At 37.5% G+C, this 20,999-nt stretch overlaps 1 protein-coding gene across 2 annotated transcripts in view; it reads right to left on the bottom strand.

The window, feature by feature from the left end:
* Nucleotides 1-20,999, bottom strand: part of septin10 (septin 10) — a 70,629-nt gene that overhangs the window by 27,840 nt on the left and 21,790 nt on the right. For both annotated transcript variants that reach the window (XM_028800895.2, XM_028800896.2), the window contains exons 5-6: nucleotides 3,801-3,962; nucleotides 2,423-2,519 (exon numbers count right to left, since the gene is read on the bottom strand). In XM_028800895.2, the coding sequence (XP_028656728.1) occupies nucleotides 2,423-2,519; nucleotides 3,801-3,962 (259 nt within the window). The remainder of the gene's footprint in view (nucleotides 1-2,422; nucleotides 2,520-3,800; nucleotides 3,963-20,999) is intronic.

Genomic DNA, 20,999 nt, shown 5'->3' with positions numbered 1-20,999 from the left:
CACGATATGTCATCCATCCAGATATCGGACGGAACAGAAACTCATTGCCATTCTTGGATTTCCGATTCGCTGGCGAATCGTGGGCTTACTGGTTTAACAAGAAGAGAGGAATAACTTAGTTTATTGCAATATCATCCCTGCAAAGACAGAAATGTGTTCTGTCAATACACCAACAAAAATAGGTGGAAATACTGTAGGATAAGGGCTACCTAGGCCCATCTATTAGTCACGCATTGTTATGTAACAAGACCTTGAGAAGCACTTTGATTTACTAAGCACCAATGACACTTGAGATTATGGGGTACCTACACTGGGTCTATTAGTCACACTACCACTATGTAAGAAGATCCCACTAAAAGCTTTGTTTGCCAGTAAATAAGACTTTCAGAACATAAACACACTTTACAATAGAGTCTACCTATAGAGCACCTACTGTATTAGTCAGTTACTGTTATATAAAGACTAACACACATTAGTGTTGGCATTATAGAGACGTTACAAAGCAGCAACAGCATTTTACTACTTACAGTACATCTACTGTACAAGGCCACATACTGCTACGTAACAAGACCATAACAGATGCTGTCTTTGGTTTTTAAGACTTGAAAAGCACAAATGACAATACAGTAATGTAGAACAGGTGTCTTTATCTACAGTGACTTCAGAAAGTATGCAATACCCCTTCACTTTTAACACATTGCATTATGTCACAGTCTTGTGCTAAAATCATTACATTAATTTTTCCCTCATCAAGCAACATTTAATACCCCAGTATGACAACGTGCAAACATGATTTTAGAAACTTTTTTTTTAATCTATTAAAAATGAAAAGCTAAAATAAAAAGTTGACACAAGTATTCAAACCCTTTACTCAGCACTTGCCTGAAGCACTTTTGGCAGCTATTCCTTGCCTGGAGTATTCCTGGGTATGACGTGACCAGCCCCATACACCTAGATTTTGGGATTTTCTGCCATTCTTCTGTGCAAATCCTCTCAAGTTTGGATGGAGAGAATAAGTGGAGAGCTTTTTACTGGTCCAGAGATGTTCAAGTTCAGGTCTGGGCTCTGGCTGGGTCACCCAAGGACATTTCCAGAGATGACTCTAATCTACTCCTGTGTTGTCTTTACTTTGTGCTTAGGGTCATTGTCCTGATGGAAGGTAAAGTTTCAGCTCAGTTTAAGGTTAAGAGTGCTTTTGTAGCAGGTTTTCATTATGGATATCTCTGTATTTTGCTGTGTTCAGCTTTCCTTCAACCATAACTTGTCTCCCAGTCCCTGCCACTGAAAATCACACCCACAGCATGATGCTGCCACCATCATGCCTCAATAGTAGAATGTGATTGCACATGTGATAAGTGGTACCTGGTTTGCTCAGGATGTGATACTTTGAACTGAGGCCAAACCGTTCAATCTTGGTTTCATCAGACCTGCCAATCTCGTTTTGCATCCAGACTTCTTTAGGTGCCTTTTTGTAAACTCCAAGTGGTCTTTCATGTTTCACCTGGCTACTTTGCCATGAAGCCCAGATTAGGATAGTGTTGCAGTGCTGCTTGCCTTTCTGGAGATTTCTCCTATCTCCACATGGTTCCTGTTAATCACCTCTCTTACCAAGGCCCTTCTCCCTCGATTGCTCAGTTTGACCAGGTACTCAGCTCTAGGAAGAGCTGTATTTATTCCAGGCTTCTTCCATTTAAGAATTATGGAGGCCACTGTGCTCTTGGGAACCTTCATTCGGTGCTCCAGGAATTGTTTGTAGCCTTCCCTGGATTGATGCCTTGACACAATCCTGCCTCTGAGCTCTGCAGGTGACTTCTTCATACCTTATGGCTTGATTTTTACTCTGATGCACATTGTCAACCGCAGAACCTTCTACAGACAGGTGTGTGCCTTTCCTAGTCATGTGCCATCAATTAAATTAACCACATGTGGACAGCAAACAAGGTATCTCAGGATAATGGATCTGTGAGGCAAAAGCGTTAACCATATTGCAAAGGTGTTTTCACCATTTAAAAAAGATCTTGAAATATCATCAAAAACCTACGCAGTTATCACTGTAATTCTCCATTAAAATTGCCCAGACCATGTAACATCTGTTACATAGTTGTAGTTACATACCCTAATGATTCTATTACATTTTGAAAGTACAGATACAATGTAACTATGTAAGTACACTTGTTTTTGGATCAGTGATAAACTGTTACATTGTAATTATATAGACTGTGGAATAACATTGACAACTGAGTAATTAACTATAACGTTGCTTGTATTACACAGTAAGTACAGAGTAATAACTCATAGTTACACTGTACTTATACAGGTAATTACATAGTAGTTACAGTGTAATTATGGACACTTAATGTAAAGTGTTACCGTAATCGAGTGAGCCTGGAAAAATAAAAATATTTTTTGTTATGGCACTTACCTTGCACCACACCCCAAGGATACTGCCTTGCTTTCACCATTTTATTGCCAATTTTAACCTCTTCTGTGCTTCCAACGACAGCAAATGGAAGATGCCCCTATTATAGAAAAGAAATTACCATAAAATAAATTTCCACCCAGTATTGTATCTTACCGATTTACTTTTACTGTTTGTAGAGGCAGATGTCATATTCAAGGCTGATTAATTCTCTGAAACTCCGAGAACAGCTCTTTACAACAGTGATGTGCAGAAGGGCACCACTGAATGAACAACTCGTCTGGTCTTAAATGATGGGCTACAGCAACAAAGGACCAAGCTACTGTTCTACACTGCTCTGCTCAGAACAGGAAAATGAAGCAAGTGGTCATAAAAACTGGACCCTTTAATGCTGAAAAAATAACACCTAATCTGATCATTCTCAATTTGTACTGCAACATTCCGATGGTACAAACACAGCTGATGTAAACAGGATAAATCCATAGATCTAGCCTGCCTTGTGTCAGTGACAGAGGCTGGTAATGGATGGATTGATGGATGGATGGATGGATGGTTGGTTGGTAGGACGGACGGGCGGACTTTATTTGTCCCCAGGGGGTGGTATGTGTTCTTGGTACATAATATATCCTTGATACCAAACGAGCATCACCTGAATGCCAAGGCATAGATAACTTTTGAAATCCTCTTCATGACCAGTCTACTCCTAGCAGGGTAATGCCAAATGCCATGTCACAACCATGCATTATTCTTAATTGTTAACTCAAACATGATAGTGACTTTACCACAATGGCCTTCACAGTCCAAACAACTCAATCCAATGGAGCACCTTTACAATAGGGTGGAACAAAAGATTCAGGGGACAGGAACATATGGAAACGAAGGATCTGCTGTGGCAACCCCTAATGGGAACAGCCAAAAGATGAAGAAGAGTGAGAAGAAAAGATTCACTGCATATAAGTGTGGTTAAAACATCCACAAGAACTGTGTGATGAGTCTGTCTACTAAGAAGAATGCTATATAAGAGTAAATGGGGACTTTAACAGCCTACTTTATCATTCTAGCCTTGGATTCACTTTGTGTTTCCAAATCGTTAGGAGAGGATGCCTCAGATCTAATTAAACAGAAAAGCAAAACTAAACCCTTAACATTAGTATTGTGCCTCAAAATCTTTAATTGCAATGTACAGTAACTGCCATCTCTTAATGGATTAAGATTTGGAATTACATTGTGATACAATCTAATTATAAAATGCAGATGACCAATTTTCTACCAGAGTAACTAAGCAAATAATAAATTGCTGCTTTTTGAGTAAAACCCAAAATTAAGAAGCTTTTCCACAAAGACAGGATTAAAGAAATGCTTTGTCAATGTGAACACTCACATTCATGGTTGAGTTGATTTTTGCCACAGACTCATCATCGATGGGGAACTGGTAGATCTGGACTCCATTGCTCACAAGCTCACTCATTATTTTAATTTTGAACTTATGCAGCTCACTCTTTGAGATGGTATCCGCCTTTGCAATGACTGGAATGATGTTGACCTGCAAGACATTTGTAAAATTAACTTGACACTGTAAAATCTATAGTCTGCATTTTTGTTACCACAATACTGTACTCGCCACCCAAATTAATCAAACACTGCAGATTGGTATTACCGAGTCATCCTTTCATTGATTCAGTTCTAATGCACTTATCCAGGTCAGGATCATAGGGAGTCAGCATCTATCTAAGAAGTACTAGAAAGAAGGAGAGAACCAACTTTGGATGGGTTTCCAGTTCTTTATAGGGTACACTGGAGGAATGCCAAAACAGACTTAAAAAGAACAGGCAAATGTCACACAGAGAAGCTCCCCACTGTAAATATCAGTCTACAATAAGGAACTTTGTCAGTTATATTTTAGTATTTTGGCAAGCCACATCAATATTAAAACAGAAAAAGTAATAAATAAAATAAAAAACAAAAACAAATACTGAGACTCCAAGGGCAAATGTGAGTTATTTACTATAAGACAATGGCAATATAGGCTAAAATCAAACTAAATGTTCATGGGATAGTCAGTTTATCTGACAGCAATCTGGTGTCTTGGTCAGTTTAAACAATAAAGTCCCCCAAGTCTTGCTGACTGATCTGAAATTCCTATAGTTACAATGAATGTTGGTACCTTGCAATCCAAGGAAAGACAATTTACTGGCTTTATTGAACAGAATTAAACAAATTTTGCCCGTGTTAGCTCAATTACAAAGGTTCCTCTAATAACCAAATAGCATTTAAACATGATTAATTAAGGATGACCTAAGAGAGTTTACCATTAGGACACTGGAGTAATGGCTGCAGAAGATTGGGATTTGCAGTCATATTAAAATACTAAATTATAAATCGGTCATTTCGAGAAATAATAGATAATCAAAAAGTTACTAATGGCAACTCTTTGAAAATAATTAAATGGTACCTTGGTAAAGAAAGAATTTCTACACAAAACATGAACATATCTGGGTGATTCCAAATTTGTATTTATTTTTTTACTTTTATTTAACATTTTATTAAGTAAGACATTTATTAAGTGGTGAAGGGCAATGTTAACCACTGCACCACAGTGCATTTTACAATAATAAGTTGGTTTGATTTTCATGGAGTGGCTTTTGTGTTTTTGGGTAGTGCCTGAAATTTGCTAATTTCACTTTTTCCCCAAGGTCTTGGAGCCTGACCCACCCAAAGAACTAGGGATAACTGTATATTGAACTTTGCGCAGTTCCTTAGAATATTATATTTATTAAACAATACTGAAGCATAACATTTCATACCGTGTCCACAATAACTTCTCCATGTCTTATATATCAGGATGTGCCTTTATGAAATTCAATCTATGTGTACTTTTAGCAATTGAATACATATAGCAGAGATGTGTCAGAAAGCATGATTGGGGCTCTTTCATACTTTTTCACATGAAACAATTTCTAAAGGACATGAAACTTGACGAATGCAGCTGCTCATCTTGTTGCCGAAGTGATTACATGACAATAAATCACAGAGTATGCCAAATTAGATGACTGTGTGATGACTTTCCAGAATGAAAGTATAGCAGGTTCTCTTCCTTTTCTGACAGCCAAGAATGTGCTGCCTGTTGAAGTCTGTGACTTGTGAAGGGTTTATATCTACAACAAATTCAGGAACAATCTTGGCCCATTTTTTTCTTTTTTCCTTTTTATTTTGGTACATAAAACGCAAGACGTCAGAGTAACCTCTCTTTTGTTTGTAAGATCTCAAACACCTGTGCTCCTTATCCCTCGCCACTACATTACATGCATTGTACATCCCTGTAACTTGATTTTGAGTGAGTTGCAGACTAGTTGAATCGAGTCATGGAGTAGGACACACCACAGGATTGATGGTCATGGGAATGTACCATCGACTCCTTCCTACTCGCTAAGATTATATAAATTAAATCTGTGACTGAAAGTCACTGGAAAACTTGCGCAATGTGATATGGCATTATGCTTAAGGCAATGCATATTTATAATGCCTCAGTGTGACTTTTTTTTTTTTTTTTAAATCGATTAATACTAAATGTATTATATCTCTGTTTCAAGAACAGTGATGGTAATAGACCATTATTAAATGAAACACTAAGCTCTCAGGTCTGATCAAAATTATCAGATGTGAATTTGCAAAAATTTCTATATCATACATTATTTTCAGATTAACTTAACCTAGAATAATAGCAGCACATGGTTAAAGGTATGTGTTTATTCGCTGAGCACTAAGAATGTAAATTGGTGCATCTTTAGCAAAGGATTATACAATAAGATTACACATTTAAATTTGGACCATTCATAGAAACCTTAAACGTTCACCCAGGTCTAGGACACACCAAACTGAGTACTGTACTACTATATACAATAACATTACATTAGACGTGCAATACACACGTGTCTTGTCATCTCTTTCATATATATACACATACATACTGTATTATTATATTATATATACATACAGTATATATATATTAGATATACATACAGTATATATATATATATATATATATATATATATATATTATATATACATACATACATAAAATTTATTTAATGTATTTATGCAAGTTGATTTTACATACAGTGATTTTAAATCTCTCTAAATATTTTCTTTTATAACATGACATTTCAATAGCCAATATTTTTGTACAGATGAATTCAAACTGCAATTATGGCTTTCTGAGACCAAGGTGACACAAAGTGACTCCCCTAGGATTCCACAAAGGAAGTTTTACTGATTCACACAGCCTGACCCATAATCTCCTGCAGGCAGGATGGCATACAACTAAATAGCTTACAAGGATTTTAGAGTATTTACTTAAGACGTCACATAAATACGGTCAGGGGGTTGAGGAATGCCATAAGAAGCAACAGGTTAAGACGGTAAATTCCAGTAAAATGAACACAACATCTGGAAGGCAGTGCATAATTGCAGGCAATCATCCTTAGTGTGTTACGGTGCATGTGCAAAGAAAAAGGTGAGACAGTAATTTCTTTGCAAAAAAAAAAAAAGCTACAAATACAAGCATTTAGAAAAATGTTATTACAAGAGCATATAGAAACTATTTGATCACTCATTTGAGTTGGTTTGACAATGTTATGCTACAAAATTCAATAAAGTATTATACAATAAAAATAAATTACTTGCAAAGCCATAGCCATAGCTGACATAGCCCAAAAAAAGAAAAAAAAAAAACAGTGCCAGCCCTTTGTGACCATGATTAATGGAGGTTGAGAAATGTATATACATATATACATTCAATTATATATATATATATATATTAGAGCGACGGGCACTGAGCAGGCTCCTGTCAATCATGGAGAATCCACTGCATCCACTAAACAGTATCATCTCCAGACAGAGGAGCAGCTTCAGCAACAGGCTGCTGTCACCGTCCTGCTCCGCTGACAGACTGAGGAGATCGTTCCTCCCCCATACTATGCAACTCTTGAATTCCACCCCGGGGGTAAACATTAACATTATACAAAGATATTGTCTGTCTGTATACCGGCATTGTTATCACTTTTTAATTTAATATTGTCTTTATCAGTATGCTGCCTTTGGAGTATGTGAATTTCCCCTTGGGATTAATAAAGTATCTATCTATCTGTATTACATATAACATATATATTATCACACTGCACTTACGATAACAAATATAGTAAATTAATTAATAATAATATAAAATAATGGAGATAATTTTTCTGAGAGCAGTTTTCTTTAAATTGGTAGGTCCTTCTTACTGTAATTAAACCTTCTTCTAAATTCCCCTTGCAGCAATCTAGGAAATATACAATTTTGCTTTCTCTGGAATTATCAGCATAAAATGGGAAAGCTGCCAAAATACACTGGATTTCATTTTAAAACAGTAACATTATACATTATTAGACTTGAATTCAATGACACAAAATCGCTTTTTTTAAAACACAGAAGAAACATTTAAAATGTAAGGTAAAAGGTTCCTTCCATGAGAAATACTCACAGTATCGTCTGAATGTTTTACACAAGTAGCAAACATCAAAAAATGATTAATGCTGAGTTACACAACATGTGGAGTGCAGAGCAATTGGGAGGCCAAGTCTAGAATGCAGTGCTGTCCATGACTAAGGATGGACCTAGCAGTGCCAGACAAACGCTGCTGTCACATGTTAGGTCAATTTCCAGAGTGGTGATGTTAAACTTTCCCACTTTGCTGTATTTATGTGAATGCCTGGTCAGCGTAAGGTCTATGCTATCTGCTCTCATTTCTTTTGTGAAAATGAAAAGAAGACCTACATGCTTTGAATGTGCATTGCCTCATTTAAATAAAATGCAATGACTGACATATAAAATATTTTTAAAAAATTAACTATCATTGAAGTATAAGGTGAAGGCTCTGTGCTAAGTCACAATTTGACCAATTTCAGATGGAACATTTTGCTCCAAATTGTTCCACTGAGAACTGTCATAATGGGCATTTGTATTATTTTGATCATTTTCTCTTGGTCCACAGAATATCAGTGCTGCAAAAGCTTGAATTGAGCACCTGTACTGAATATTATTGAACCTTCTGAGCCCAAGGAAATGGTGACAAAGAAGAAACCTGACAGGTGTATAGGTTTTTCATAAAACAATGACCACAAAGTGTAAAAAGTCTTGCCTCTGTAACATCTTTACGAAATCCTGTCATTACTTTATACACACACACTGTATACAGAAAACATGACATTTTGTTTTTTAAATAATAACTTCAGTAGTGGGCCAAGGCAACACCAAATACTTACAACATGCTTAGAATTAAGCAAGTGCCAAATTTTCAAAGCCCAGGTTGATCACAACAGGATTTGTTCAGGGAAAGGTAAGTGAGATAGAGCAATGTGCAAAACAAAATAAAATCAGGATTGCAAGTGCTGCCCTGGATGTCACTGATTGGACCTGGACCATCACAAACTGCTCACAAAGTCATCCAAGAGTATGATAACAAAATGAAATGTGTTTGGTGACCCAAAGGCATTATAGATACAATCCTGATCTTGGAAGTAATTTCAAGGAACGACACCAGTATGGGATTTATTTCACCCCAAGATAGTAGCTCATTGAGTCCAGAGTTAAAAGGTGACTTAAGATGAAACCTTAACTGCCAGGAACAGAAGTGGAAGCTCCAGTCATAAAACAGATAAGACAGATGGGTAGTGAAAAAAGGAGCATTTGTGTGCGATACTGTGGTGGGCAAGTGGTCAAAGCACACTACCTGGACCAACACCTGCAGAAACAGATCCAAACAGACTGTAGGATTGTATTTTATTTTGTACTTTGTCTGCTTTGTTTATCATCCCATTTGGCATTGTGATTTGAACTACATCAGCATAAAGCCAGATTCCTTGGCCTGACTTTGTGTGGAGTGAGCAAGTTCACCTTGTGGGTATTCAGTAACATGGTTGACGTCCCCATCCAAATTCTTACACCTAAGGTTGACAAGAACATTAGAACAATCTAGACAAGAACAGGCCATTCGGCTTAACAAAGTTCCCCAGTACTATCCACTTTATGCTTCTCAAGTAATATCAAGTCTACTTTTGAAATCCCAAAAGTCTTAATGTCTACCACACTACTTGGTCACTTATTCCTTGTCTCTATGGTTCTCTGTGTAAAGAAAAAATTCCTAATGTTTGTGAGAAATTTAACCTTTACAAGTTTCCAACTGTAGCCCTGTGTTCCTGATGAACTCATTTTCAAGTAAAAATCTCGATCCACTGGACTAATTTCCTTCATAATTTTAAACACTTCAATCATGTCTCCTCTTAATCTTCTTTTGCTTAAGCTGAAAAGGCTCATCTCTTTTAATCATACCTCCTCCCCTGAAGTCCTGGAATCAGCCTAGTCGCTCTTCTCTGGACCTTTTCTAGTGCTAGTATATCCTTTTTGTAGTCCGGAGACCAAAACTGCATCCAGTACTCCAGATGAGGCCTCACCAGTGTGTTATAAAGCTTGAGCAGAACCTCCGTGGACTTGTATTCCACACATCAGGGTGCTATATAAACTAACATTCTGTTAGCCTTCTTAATGGCTTCTGAACACTATTTGGCAGTTGAAGGTATTAAGTCCACTACGACTCCTAAATCCTTCCCACTAGCTGCTCTAAGAATTGTAATACAATATTTTTGGGCCAGAGTGTAGATTGTGACAGTCTGCTACCTTCTCCACAGTTTTTTCTGCTTTGTTCCACATAAAAATGAGATAAGCTCCAGCCTGCATTGATTGTATAGTGGAATAAGTTTGAGTGGAAAATAAATAATATATACTGTAATCTTCAGTACCATTTTGTAAAAAGTCATGATTTACTTTGTGTTTACAGAGAAACGGAGTTCTGTGTCTGGTCTCATATCCGTGACTGATTCCTGCCTTGCATCCAATACTACCAAGACAGACGTTGGCCCCTGCAATTCTTAACCAGATTTAGTGGGCTCAGTAATTGATGGATAGTGGCATGCCCTGCTATGGTAGTAAACATGAGACTGGGATGGAGACAGTAGGCTAGGGTCACAGGATCACTTTTATGAGAGTCTGGCACCTTTCAATTTAGAGGTACTAAAGAAAAAAATAATAGTTTTAATAATAGTTTTAAACACAAGTAGGCACCCATTTAGTCTACAATAAAATGGAAACTTAGCCCACAATCAATAGTCAAGCTGGTAAGAGCATGCTTCCCTTAACTAGCCCTGCAGTAGCAGGAATCGGACATTTGCCTAGGATGTTTGGCTCCCATAACCAACAATTATATGAAAAGAACAGATAATCATCTAAAAATTAGGACAAGCAACAATGCAGTCTTTATTTCACAATTCCAGACGTATTCACTGTTTATTTTGTGATCCTGCTTATCTAAACAACGCCATCTACCAAACATGCTGACACCTGCATGCTTCAGACAGCATGTGAGACGTTCACTTCATCAGGAAAACCATAATTGGTCACAAGTGGCAACCTTATACACTGTGCAATAGCCAAATGTGCGATTCAATCACTTGACAACCGGGAAAGATAAAACAAACAGAACCAAAAAACGGCAAGCAATTCAGAGAACTAGTGGATTTGACAGACAGAGTTTAGAAATGGTGCAATTCATCTATGAACTTATACTAGGCAGCAGCTATATTAAGTGGTTGAAGAAAAAAAAAAACAGAGGATCAATGGCACAGTGCACTTGTCTAATAGCAGTTTGTTTAAAAGTATGGGTGGAGCCATTGTCAGTTATTCAGCCTCACAGCTCCACAAACCAAAAATCAACATGGTAACTCTGTGTACAGTTTGCTTGTTCTCCCCATGGTCTTGTATACTCATATTGTACATTAGAATAGATGAACTTTATTAATTCAAAGGGGAAATTCACATGTATATAGCAGGAGAAACATAAAAACAAGAATACAGACCCACAATACAAAAAATAATATCAATATGTAAATAAATAAATCAATATTTCTCAGATATGAACAAGTGCCCCAGGAGGAAGTACTGACATGCCTGACAGCACTGGGCAGACAGATAGACAGATATGAAAGGCACTATATAATAGATAGATAGATAAACATTGCCAAGCTAGCATTACTAACCATGAAAAGTAATACCAGAGATATTAGAATTCAATGATAAAATCATTTATTGCGCTTTTACATTGTAAAGAATACACTTATAATGCTCCAGAATTCCCAAAAGGGTGTGGACATACAATTGGCTGAGGTTTTCAAAACCATGACTTTGTTATAACAGGCCTTGACCATCTCCAGATGTTTATTATCTTCGGCAATGCTGTTGACTGAACTTTGTTTTCCTCTTTGTATTTATCAACTGGCTATACCCGCATTTAACTTTTAATGGACTTTCAGTTGAGGGTTGAATTCTGTTTTGTTAAGTTCGACTTGACTATATGGAATGTTTTTTTCTTTCCTGCATAAGTGTGACTTAATTATATGGAATATTAATTTTCCTCTAATAAAACAAGATTTAAAAAAAGGACTTTATATTGTCATTGTTTTTGTAAATCATTGAGACTACTTTGTCATACCGTGTGTTTAATGTAATTTGTGTATATTAGAGGAAGACCAAAAATGATTATTTTTTGTATATTACTTGCCCCATGTAGTCTATAGTGATGAATAAGAAAAAAATTAAACTCATGTTTTCAGGCAGAAAGGATAAAACAAAAATTTCTGATATAACAGGGGTCAATGCTGGGCAACAGCAAATAATATTAAAAAGTCCATGAAAAAAACCTCATGTCATTCCTGTCACATTCAAGTCATCTAGTCATAAACTCCCGAACCCACGTACTTTTACTAAAATGTTGTTAAATAAAACAATTTTAGAAAATTGTCTTGTGAACAAAAATGAAATGGACTCAGACATGTTCGAGCATTTGAATTAAGGACCCGCCCTCCAAGCCTCATTCAGTCTAGCCACCTAAAAGATAATTCATTGCAGAACATAGTGCTTCACGTGAAATCAAGAAAAAACATGCAGAGACACAGAAAACTACAGTTTAAAAATTAAAGAAAAGCAAGTGAACATGTTATTAAGAAGAGAATATGCCCCATTATTTTGCATATAGGAGATATGTCAACAAGCAGAAGGTCAATTCACCTGTGCAGTTTCATAGACTGCCACTGAAAAATCCTGAGATACTACAGCTTTGGATATTAATATAAATATAATGAAAGGAGGCATGTTCTACAATTCAAATACTTAGGCACATCTGAGCTTGTTTCACCACGGAAAATGTGCTTGTGAATGAAAATGGTTTATTTAACAGTATTTTAAGAAAAAAATGCATGTGTGTGAAAAGTTGTGAGCATACGACTGAAAGACTTGATATCAAGGATTTTTGTTATCTCCATTCTGTAAGGAAAGACAAGATTAAAAATCTTTTTCACTGATCACTACAAACTACATAATATATTAATAAATATTATTTTTGTGTGTATTATTCCTTTAATAAATGTTGTATGGTTTAGTGATTTACTGTTAATTCATTAAATTTGTGAAAACAGTATATGTGTGCACTTTGCACTTGCACTCTGCGAAGTGAACTTAACAAAAAAAGACAAAGATAAAATTATCCCAGAATAAAACTCCAGAATAAAAGATGGATGTGCTGGTGGATAACACACCACTGTTCTATTAAAAAATGCAACTCCTAAATTAACAAGAATGAAGCTTTAAAAAAATATACTAGAACCTGTGTGCGTGTGTAAGTACACAAGGGAGAAGCTCAGTCTCCCTGTGACTATGAATTAAATTAAGACAGCATAAGCATGTTAATATTCCACTTCACTGTAACTGAATAGTTTGTATCTGAGGAGTTCCAATTGCTTGTTAGTAAACAGCAAATCTTTAGCCAAAACTGACACCAAAACTTAGCCTTAAAATGAATTCTTTGCCAATGTGATTATAATGTGATGTTCTGGTATTGCACGGCTGTGAATAATTAAAGAACATTTATAGTAATTTATGAAAACAGCTCAACAGAGGGATGAATTCATAGGTACTCTTGAGCCAGGCTTTGGAGAAAGTGAAATTTAGAAGCCTGGACAGATGGCATGGTAAAGGTAATATAAAGAGGATTTACTGTGACAGATTGTTTGGCTGCTATAAAAACAACAGTGATACTAATGACATTTGGCACCAGTGCTCCCTAAGACAAACTTAAGTTATAAAGCATTACAAGCATCCGTATGGAAGCATTGGTTAGGAAACAGGAAGTTCTGCAATAAAGAAATTACTTCCTGAAAGAAAACAATGGTCACAGAGAGAGAGAAAGAGAGAGAGAGAGAGGCTGTGCTGGCTAAGGTATTGAAAAATGAACTGCCTCTTGTAAAGGCTTCACTCCAGACGATGCAGGCATCTATCCATTTTTAGCTCTGGCTGGCTCACATCTATTTCATGGCACAAGCGTGCACTCACCCACATTCACTCATTCTCAGCCAAAGTAGAGTCATGGTTCTGCACTTAGAACAATTTTGGATACAATCAACATTGATGCTATGATGTATCACGAAAACATTCAACTCGATTCTAGAGGGTTGTAGTAGCTGCAGGTTTTTTATTCCAGCTACTTTCTCCATTAGTAACCAATAACTAATGCTAATAGCACACACTATGTTGCTTTGATTTTAATAGACTTTCATTTTAATTGTTTCATTTCTTATTTAAAAACCAAACCAAACCAAAAAATGAGATGCGAAACAAGCCAAAAGATGACTAGGATAGCTTAGATCTCATTTACACCTATGTCTGTCAAACAACATCAGTTTATAAAATATTTGAATAGAAAAAACGAAGGTCTGAGAAACACTGATATGTTCTGTCCCAGAAAATATCTGGATGGTGATCTCAGAATCAAGAAAATCAGGTCTGTAAATGATTGCTGTGGCAGAATGACAATACTAATAATCCGCGGAATTAAATAACAGGCTTCATTAATACCTAAACAGGAAATCACTTGCAGTGAAAATGTTGTCTCCCATGACTGTTTGACACCAGTGACCACAAGTTAGTTGGTCACCTGTTGGCTTGTTGTGCATCTCTTTACTGTTTGGCAGCCAGGTAAAGAAAGAAAATGAAAAAAAAAAGAAGCAAGTCAATAATAAGGCATAAGCATTATGTTAAATTAGCATTTTTTAACTGGTTACTAATTAACACAGTGACTGGAATGAAAATCTGCAACCACTGAGGTCCTGTAGGATATGAGCTGGACATCTTTGTTAGATCAACATTGCGCTCAGTAATAAAGGCTTGGCAATCATTATGAACCTTTATGGACCTTACCCTATGCTGATTATGCATTGATAAAGTGGATAAGACAGAGGGTATGATTAAACTGGAGAACTTTGTTTGTTGGTGCAATGAGAAATTGTCTGGTTCTTAATATCAGCAAAACCAAGGAACTGGTTATTGAATTTCACAATACCAAAGAGCCTCTATGTCTGGTCACTATTCAAGAAGTGGATGTGTAGGTGATGAACAGAGCTATGATGAACTTGGAGATCCATATTAATGAGAAGTTGGCCTAGTCTTGGAACACAGGAAATATATAAGAATGGGCAGAGCAGGCTTTTTCCATGGGAGACTGCATTCCTTTAATGTGGGAAGTGACATCATTTACATCATCTGCAACTGTGACATGGCCTAGTGTTATCTTTCAAGTCAGAGGTGTACAGGGTGAAGAAGGAAGGAGACAGGACTGTTCCCTATGGTGCTTTATTGTTGCTCACATCCCTATCAGAGACATGGTCCTCGAGTCTCACAAACTGCGATCTGCCCAACAAATAGTTCATTATCCAGGATTCCACAGGCTCATCCACATGCATTTCTCCGAGTTCACTCCTTAACAGGGATGGCTGAATGGTAATGAAGGCACTGGATAAATCAAAAACATCATCCCCACAGTGCTGCCAGCTGTGTCCAGGTGAGAATAAGACTTGTTATTCAAACACAGTCTGTGGTTGACAGGAAAATTGCAGTGGTTCTAGATAGGTGGGCCTAACAAGGAGGACACTGTAGGTTATTTTACACACATCAGCTTTTATAAGCTTAAATGCATTTTCCCCATTTTATAATCTTCCCAAAAAACTGGTCAAAAGTACACTAAGGGCACAGCGACAACTCATTCACAAAGTCATAGAGAACCCCAGAAGACAATCCAAACAACTGCAGGACTCTGTAGCTGCAGCTAAGGTCAGGGTTCATGACTCCACAATAAAATAGAGACTGACAAAAAATGAGATTCTTGCGAGAGTGAAAAGGTGCAAACCTATGTTATCCAAATATTAATATCAGTGCTTGCCTTGCACATCTGGACAATCTTTTAGCCTTTTGGAATAATGTTCTATGGACAAACATCTCAAAACTAGAACTCTTTGGATGATACAGGTCCCCCTATGCTTGTCGTTCGACAAGAAGATCAATAGGCATGCAATAAAACATAGTAGTGGTAGTGCGACAGCCTGGGTATGCTGTGCTGCCTCGGGGCCTGGAAGACTTGCAATCAAATAAGGAATTTTACCAGAATATTTCTGAGGAGAATGTTCAGTCATCTGTCCATGACCAGAAGCTGAAGCATAATTGGGTTATGCAACAGGACATTGACCCAAAACACAAAAGAAAGTCTACAACTGAATGGCTAAGAAAATCATCTTCTTCTTCTTCCGGCTGCTCTTGTTAGGGGTTGCCACAGCAGATCATCTTCTTCCATACCTTTCTGTCCTCTGCATCTTGTTCTGTTACACCCATCACCTGCATGTCCTCTCTTACCACATCCATAAACATTCTCTTATGCCTTCATCTTTTTCTCTTGCCTGGGAGCTCTATCCTTAGGATCAAATTAAAATTTTGGAGTGGCCTAGTCAAAATTCTGACTTGAACCCATTAGAGATGACGGGGCAAGACCTGAAACAAGCAGTTGATACTCACACATCTATAAATGTGTCTGAACTGCAACAGTTTTAGAAACAAGAGTGGGCTAAAATTCCCAAACAGCAATATGAAGGACTGATATCAATTTATAGGAAGTATTTAGTTGTGATTATTGCTGTTAAAAGTGCAGATGCCAAGTATTAAAACCAATGGGGCAATAAGTTTTTCACATAGAAGAGAGGAGTGTTCAATAATATTGTTCTTTGGATAAAGAAAAATTATTTGAAAGGTGTAATGTGTGTTCATTCAGATTCTCTTTCTCTACTATTGCAGTTTGTCTATAGTTCCAAGGCCTGAGGACACAGCATGATGATGCTGAATTCAAACATCTGGATAAGTTTGACTTGGGCGGAGTGGTGGCTCTGAGGCTAAGGAGCTGCGCTGGTATTCCGAAGGTTTCCGGTTCGAATCCCCGTCACTGCCAAAAAAGGCCACTGCTCTGCTGGGCCCTTGAGCAAGGCCCTTAACCTGTAATTGCTCCAGGGGTGCTGTACAATGGCTGACCCTGCGCTCTGACCCCAAGGGGTATGCGAAAACTACCAAATTCCTAATACAAGAAATTGTATAAGGCAGAACAAAAAAAAAAAAAAACATTTAGACAATTTTGAGTGCTTGTGGCAGCAATGATCATTAAGAGTCTGTTTCATGGGCAGGATCATTTTCACCAGTAGAACAAAATATGTGATTTTAGTACACAGTAAAATATCTGCATACATTTGAATCTTGTACACATTTCTCTCATTACAAACCACTGAAACAAGCTAATTATATTCTGCTATCTACTGCAATATTTCGACAACACAAGGACAACAAAATTCACTTGACATGGACTAAATGTCAGATATTATAAGCTGCCTTAGTAATTAGACAAACACTGGATCTAAGTAGATAGCTCTTCAAGAATAAATGCTGACAAAGTAGTCTGGCAATGAATAGCAAACAGATGAATAGGGAGAGAGGTGTCTATAATCAGGAGTATAATGCTCTCCGCTCAGCACGCAACATTCATGGCATTGTCCTTGCATTGATGCATTTGCAAAAGACACAAGGGACTCATTTGTTTAATAAAGCATGAATGCAATTTATGTGCTTGCAGCCAAGGTGTCCAGGCAACACATACTGTATGACCCTAATCTACATTGAGCTCTAGCACTAAATATTTTATTCTAAGCTGGGATTTCTCATTTGTTGCTAAATGAGGTCACTGACTGGACAAGTTTGACTGAAGCAGAGATTGCGCAAACTGCTTAACTAACAAACACAAACTGGACAGTGCCCAAATTTGTCATTATAAGATGCATAAAAACAGTGGGACCAAAACCCACCCATTAAACCCTGCTGCTACATGACATGTCTTTCTTACACTTTAGAATATTTCTATGTGCTGAATGTACAGAAAGGCATTACACAAGTAGCAAATGAATTTGTTGTAGCTATTTTGTTAATTAAATTTGGCTGGCTACCCTTCAAGAGACACTCCCATGACTGCCCAGGCCTTTCCGAAAGTCAATTACAGATTATTCAGAGATGGGAAGTACAATTACCTTTTGTTTTTGCCAGGCACTTACTTTAAACATTCTGCCAGAGCCTGAGACTACCAAATGTATATTTTCTCCATGGATTACTTATGTTTGTTATCTTTTTAGCAACTGTTCAGTTATTCTGTATGCTACACTTTTTTATTTTGTTTTATTATTTTTATTGCTACTTCAATGTCATGTTACTATTATTTGTTTCAATCTTCATATATATTAACACATATTGATAAGTATTGATATGTAATGATTGACTGCGTTTTTTCCTGAGTAAAGTACATTGAACTGTATTCAATGTACGAAATGAGCTACATACAGTAAAGGTATTATTATTTCCTATATAGCTACCTGATAATGAGGAGTCAACAAGAAATGTGGTGTATATTTATATTGTGGTTGAAAAAAAGACCCATAGTACATTCTATATCTTTAAAAGACTCATGGATAGTTTCAATTAAAACATGACTTTAAGCTATTTGAGCATGGCGTGCTACATCCATAAAATGTATAATTATTATTATTATTACTACTATCACTACCTTCTAGAGTAATTCAGATCCCAAAGACATTCAAAGTTAACTAAAAACTCTAAGCTGGCTCTCTATGAATGACTGTGGTGTATGTGTGTGTGTGTGTGTGATTCTTCTCCTCTGCTTTGTTCCCCTAGTGCAGGGGTCCCCAACCACCGGTCTGCGACCCACTACCGGGCCGCAGCCGTCTGACAGCCGGGCCGCGAGAGAACTGCCGGCAACAGAGACTCACTCAGACTTTTCAGAATGCTTGGTGGGCGGGGCTTTGCAGCGGCCCAGAAAGAGGAGAGAGACCGAGGTGAGAGAGTATTACAACAAAGTATTTTTACGGTCCCGACAGTTTCCCCATATGACACGAGACTATAGAAATCTCGTTACTACGAAGTACAGTCAGCAGATGCTTTCATTACAACGAGGTGACCTTGAAATGCTTGAATGAATCTCTGTGGCCGCAGCTCAGTTGTACACATTTAGGCTACACAACGATCCCCAAACAGAAACATCCATCCATCCATCCATTTTCCAACCCGCTGAATCCGAACACAGGGTCACGGGGGTCTGCTGGAGCCAATCCCAGCCAACACAGGGCACAAGGCAGGAAACAATCCTGGGCAGGGTGCCAACCCACCGCAGGACACACACAAACACACCCACACACCAAGCACACACTAGGGCCAATTTAGAATCACCAATCCACCTAACCTGCATGTCTTTGGACTGTGGGAGGAAACCGGAGCGCCCGGAGGAAACCCACGCAGACACGGGGAGAACATGCAAACTCCACACAGGGAGGACCCGGGAATCGAACCCAGGTCCCCAGATCTCCCAACTGCGAGGCAGCAGCGCTACCCACTGCGCCACCGTGCCGCCCCCAAACAGAAACATTGTAAAAAAAAATTCTTTCTTTGAACTTTCCTCGTACTGTTTTTTTTGATGTTTTTGTTTTCTGTGGTTTTCAGTGATACCTTTTGCTTATTGCTTGTCAACATCTGAAAAACATCCATTGGAATTTAACCCATTGTCACCCTCCTATAGAAACGGCAGAAAACAGTGTTAATGTTTGTGATATGCAGTCTGTTGGAATGGCAAATGCAAAGCATATGTCTTTGTTATATGCAAAAAAAGAAGAAAAATCTCGGGTTGCAAACATATGCGAACTGCTTAATAATAATAGAAATGTTATGTAAATTGTGTATAAAACTGCCCCCCCCATCCCCCCCCACCGACCGGTCTGTGGAAAAATTTGCATCTAATAAAGTGGTCCTTGCTGTCAAAAAAGTTGGGGACCACTGCCCTAGTCAATAAACCCCATTAGATAGATAGATAGATAGATAGATAGATAGAGTGCCGAATCACCTGAGAATTTCTGCAAGTGACATGACCTGCAGTTACAGTTATAGTTGGGGTGTAAAGAGTAAAGTAGACAGAACTGTTCCTTGTGGTGCTCCAAGTGTTGCTCACATCCGTATCTGAAACACAGTCCTCGAGTCTCACAAACTACTGTAATCTGAGCTTTTAATGTTTTATCTAACATTTAGGTGTCAACTCAATATATTTATTGAGTTGTTGGGGTGGTTTTGCTGTCTTAGAGCCATCAAGGGGGATATGAATCCCCAAGTTTATCAAGGGATCCTATAGGACAATGACCCTAAACATCAAAGTAAATCTACTACAGAATGGCTTCAAAAAAAGGAAATTTGGCTTTTTTGAAGTATCCCAGTCAGAGCCAAAACCTTAATCCAATAGATATGCTGTGAAATTACATCAAGAGAGCTGTTCACACCAGACACACTAAGAATATAATAATAATAATTCTTTGCATTTATATAGCGCTTTTCTCACTACTCAAATCGCTCAGCAATTGCAGGTTAAGGGCCTTGCTTAAGGGCCCAACAGGGCAGAGTCCCTTTTGGCATTTACGGGATTTCGAACCGGCAACCTTCCGATTGCCAGTACAGATCCCAAGCCTCACAGCTATATATACCTGAACTGAAACAGTTCCCCAAGGAAGAATGGTCCAGAATTCCTCCTGAATGTTGTGTAGGGCTGATCCACAACTACTGGAAGTGCTTGTAAAGTTTATTGTTACCAAAGGCGTTCTGACCAGTTATTAAATCTAACAGGTCACTTATTTTTTCATACCACACTGTGAAATTTTGGATATATTCAATAAAAACATTAAATGTTAAGAGTGTTTCTGTTTAATCTTCTTAAGCATATTGTTGTTTGTCTATACTTGTGACATTATGAAGGGCAGATAACATTTAATGACCAGTTAACACAGAAAATCAGATAATTCCAAAGGGTTTACATAATTTTTCTTGTAACCGTACTTTAGTCTAAATGTATTCCATAAGTTAAAAAGTAACACTAGCCTGTCTGGACTACATGATTAAATATAAACAAGGAACAAAGAAAGTTACATAAATAAATATTTATGTGGCCTTTGTTTTATCTTACTAGTCAGATTATTTGAAAAAGTTTCGATTCACAGTCCTCTATAGTTCATGCTAATTAACACAACAACAATGT

The sequence above is a fragment of the Erpetoichthys calabaricus genome, chromosome 4 (genome assembly GCF_900747795.2).
Source record: "Erpetoichthys calabaricus chromosome 4, fErpCal1.3, whole genome shotgun sequence".
In the NCBI taxonomy this organism is placed as follows: domain Eukaryota; kingdom Metazoa; phylum Chordata; class Cladistia; order Polypteriformes; family Polypteridae; genus Erpetoichthys; species Erpetoichthys calabaricus.
This window is presented reverse-complemented; position numbering and strand designations above follow the sequence as displayed.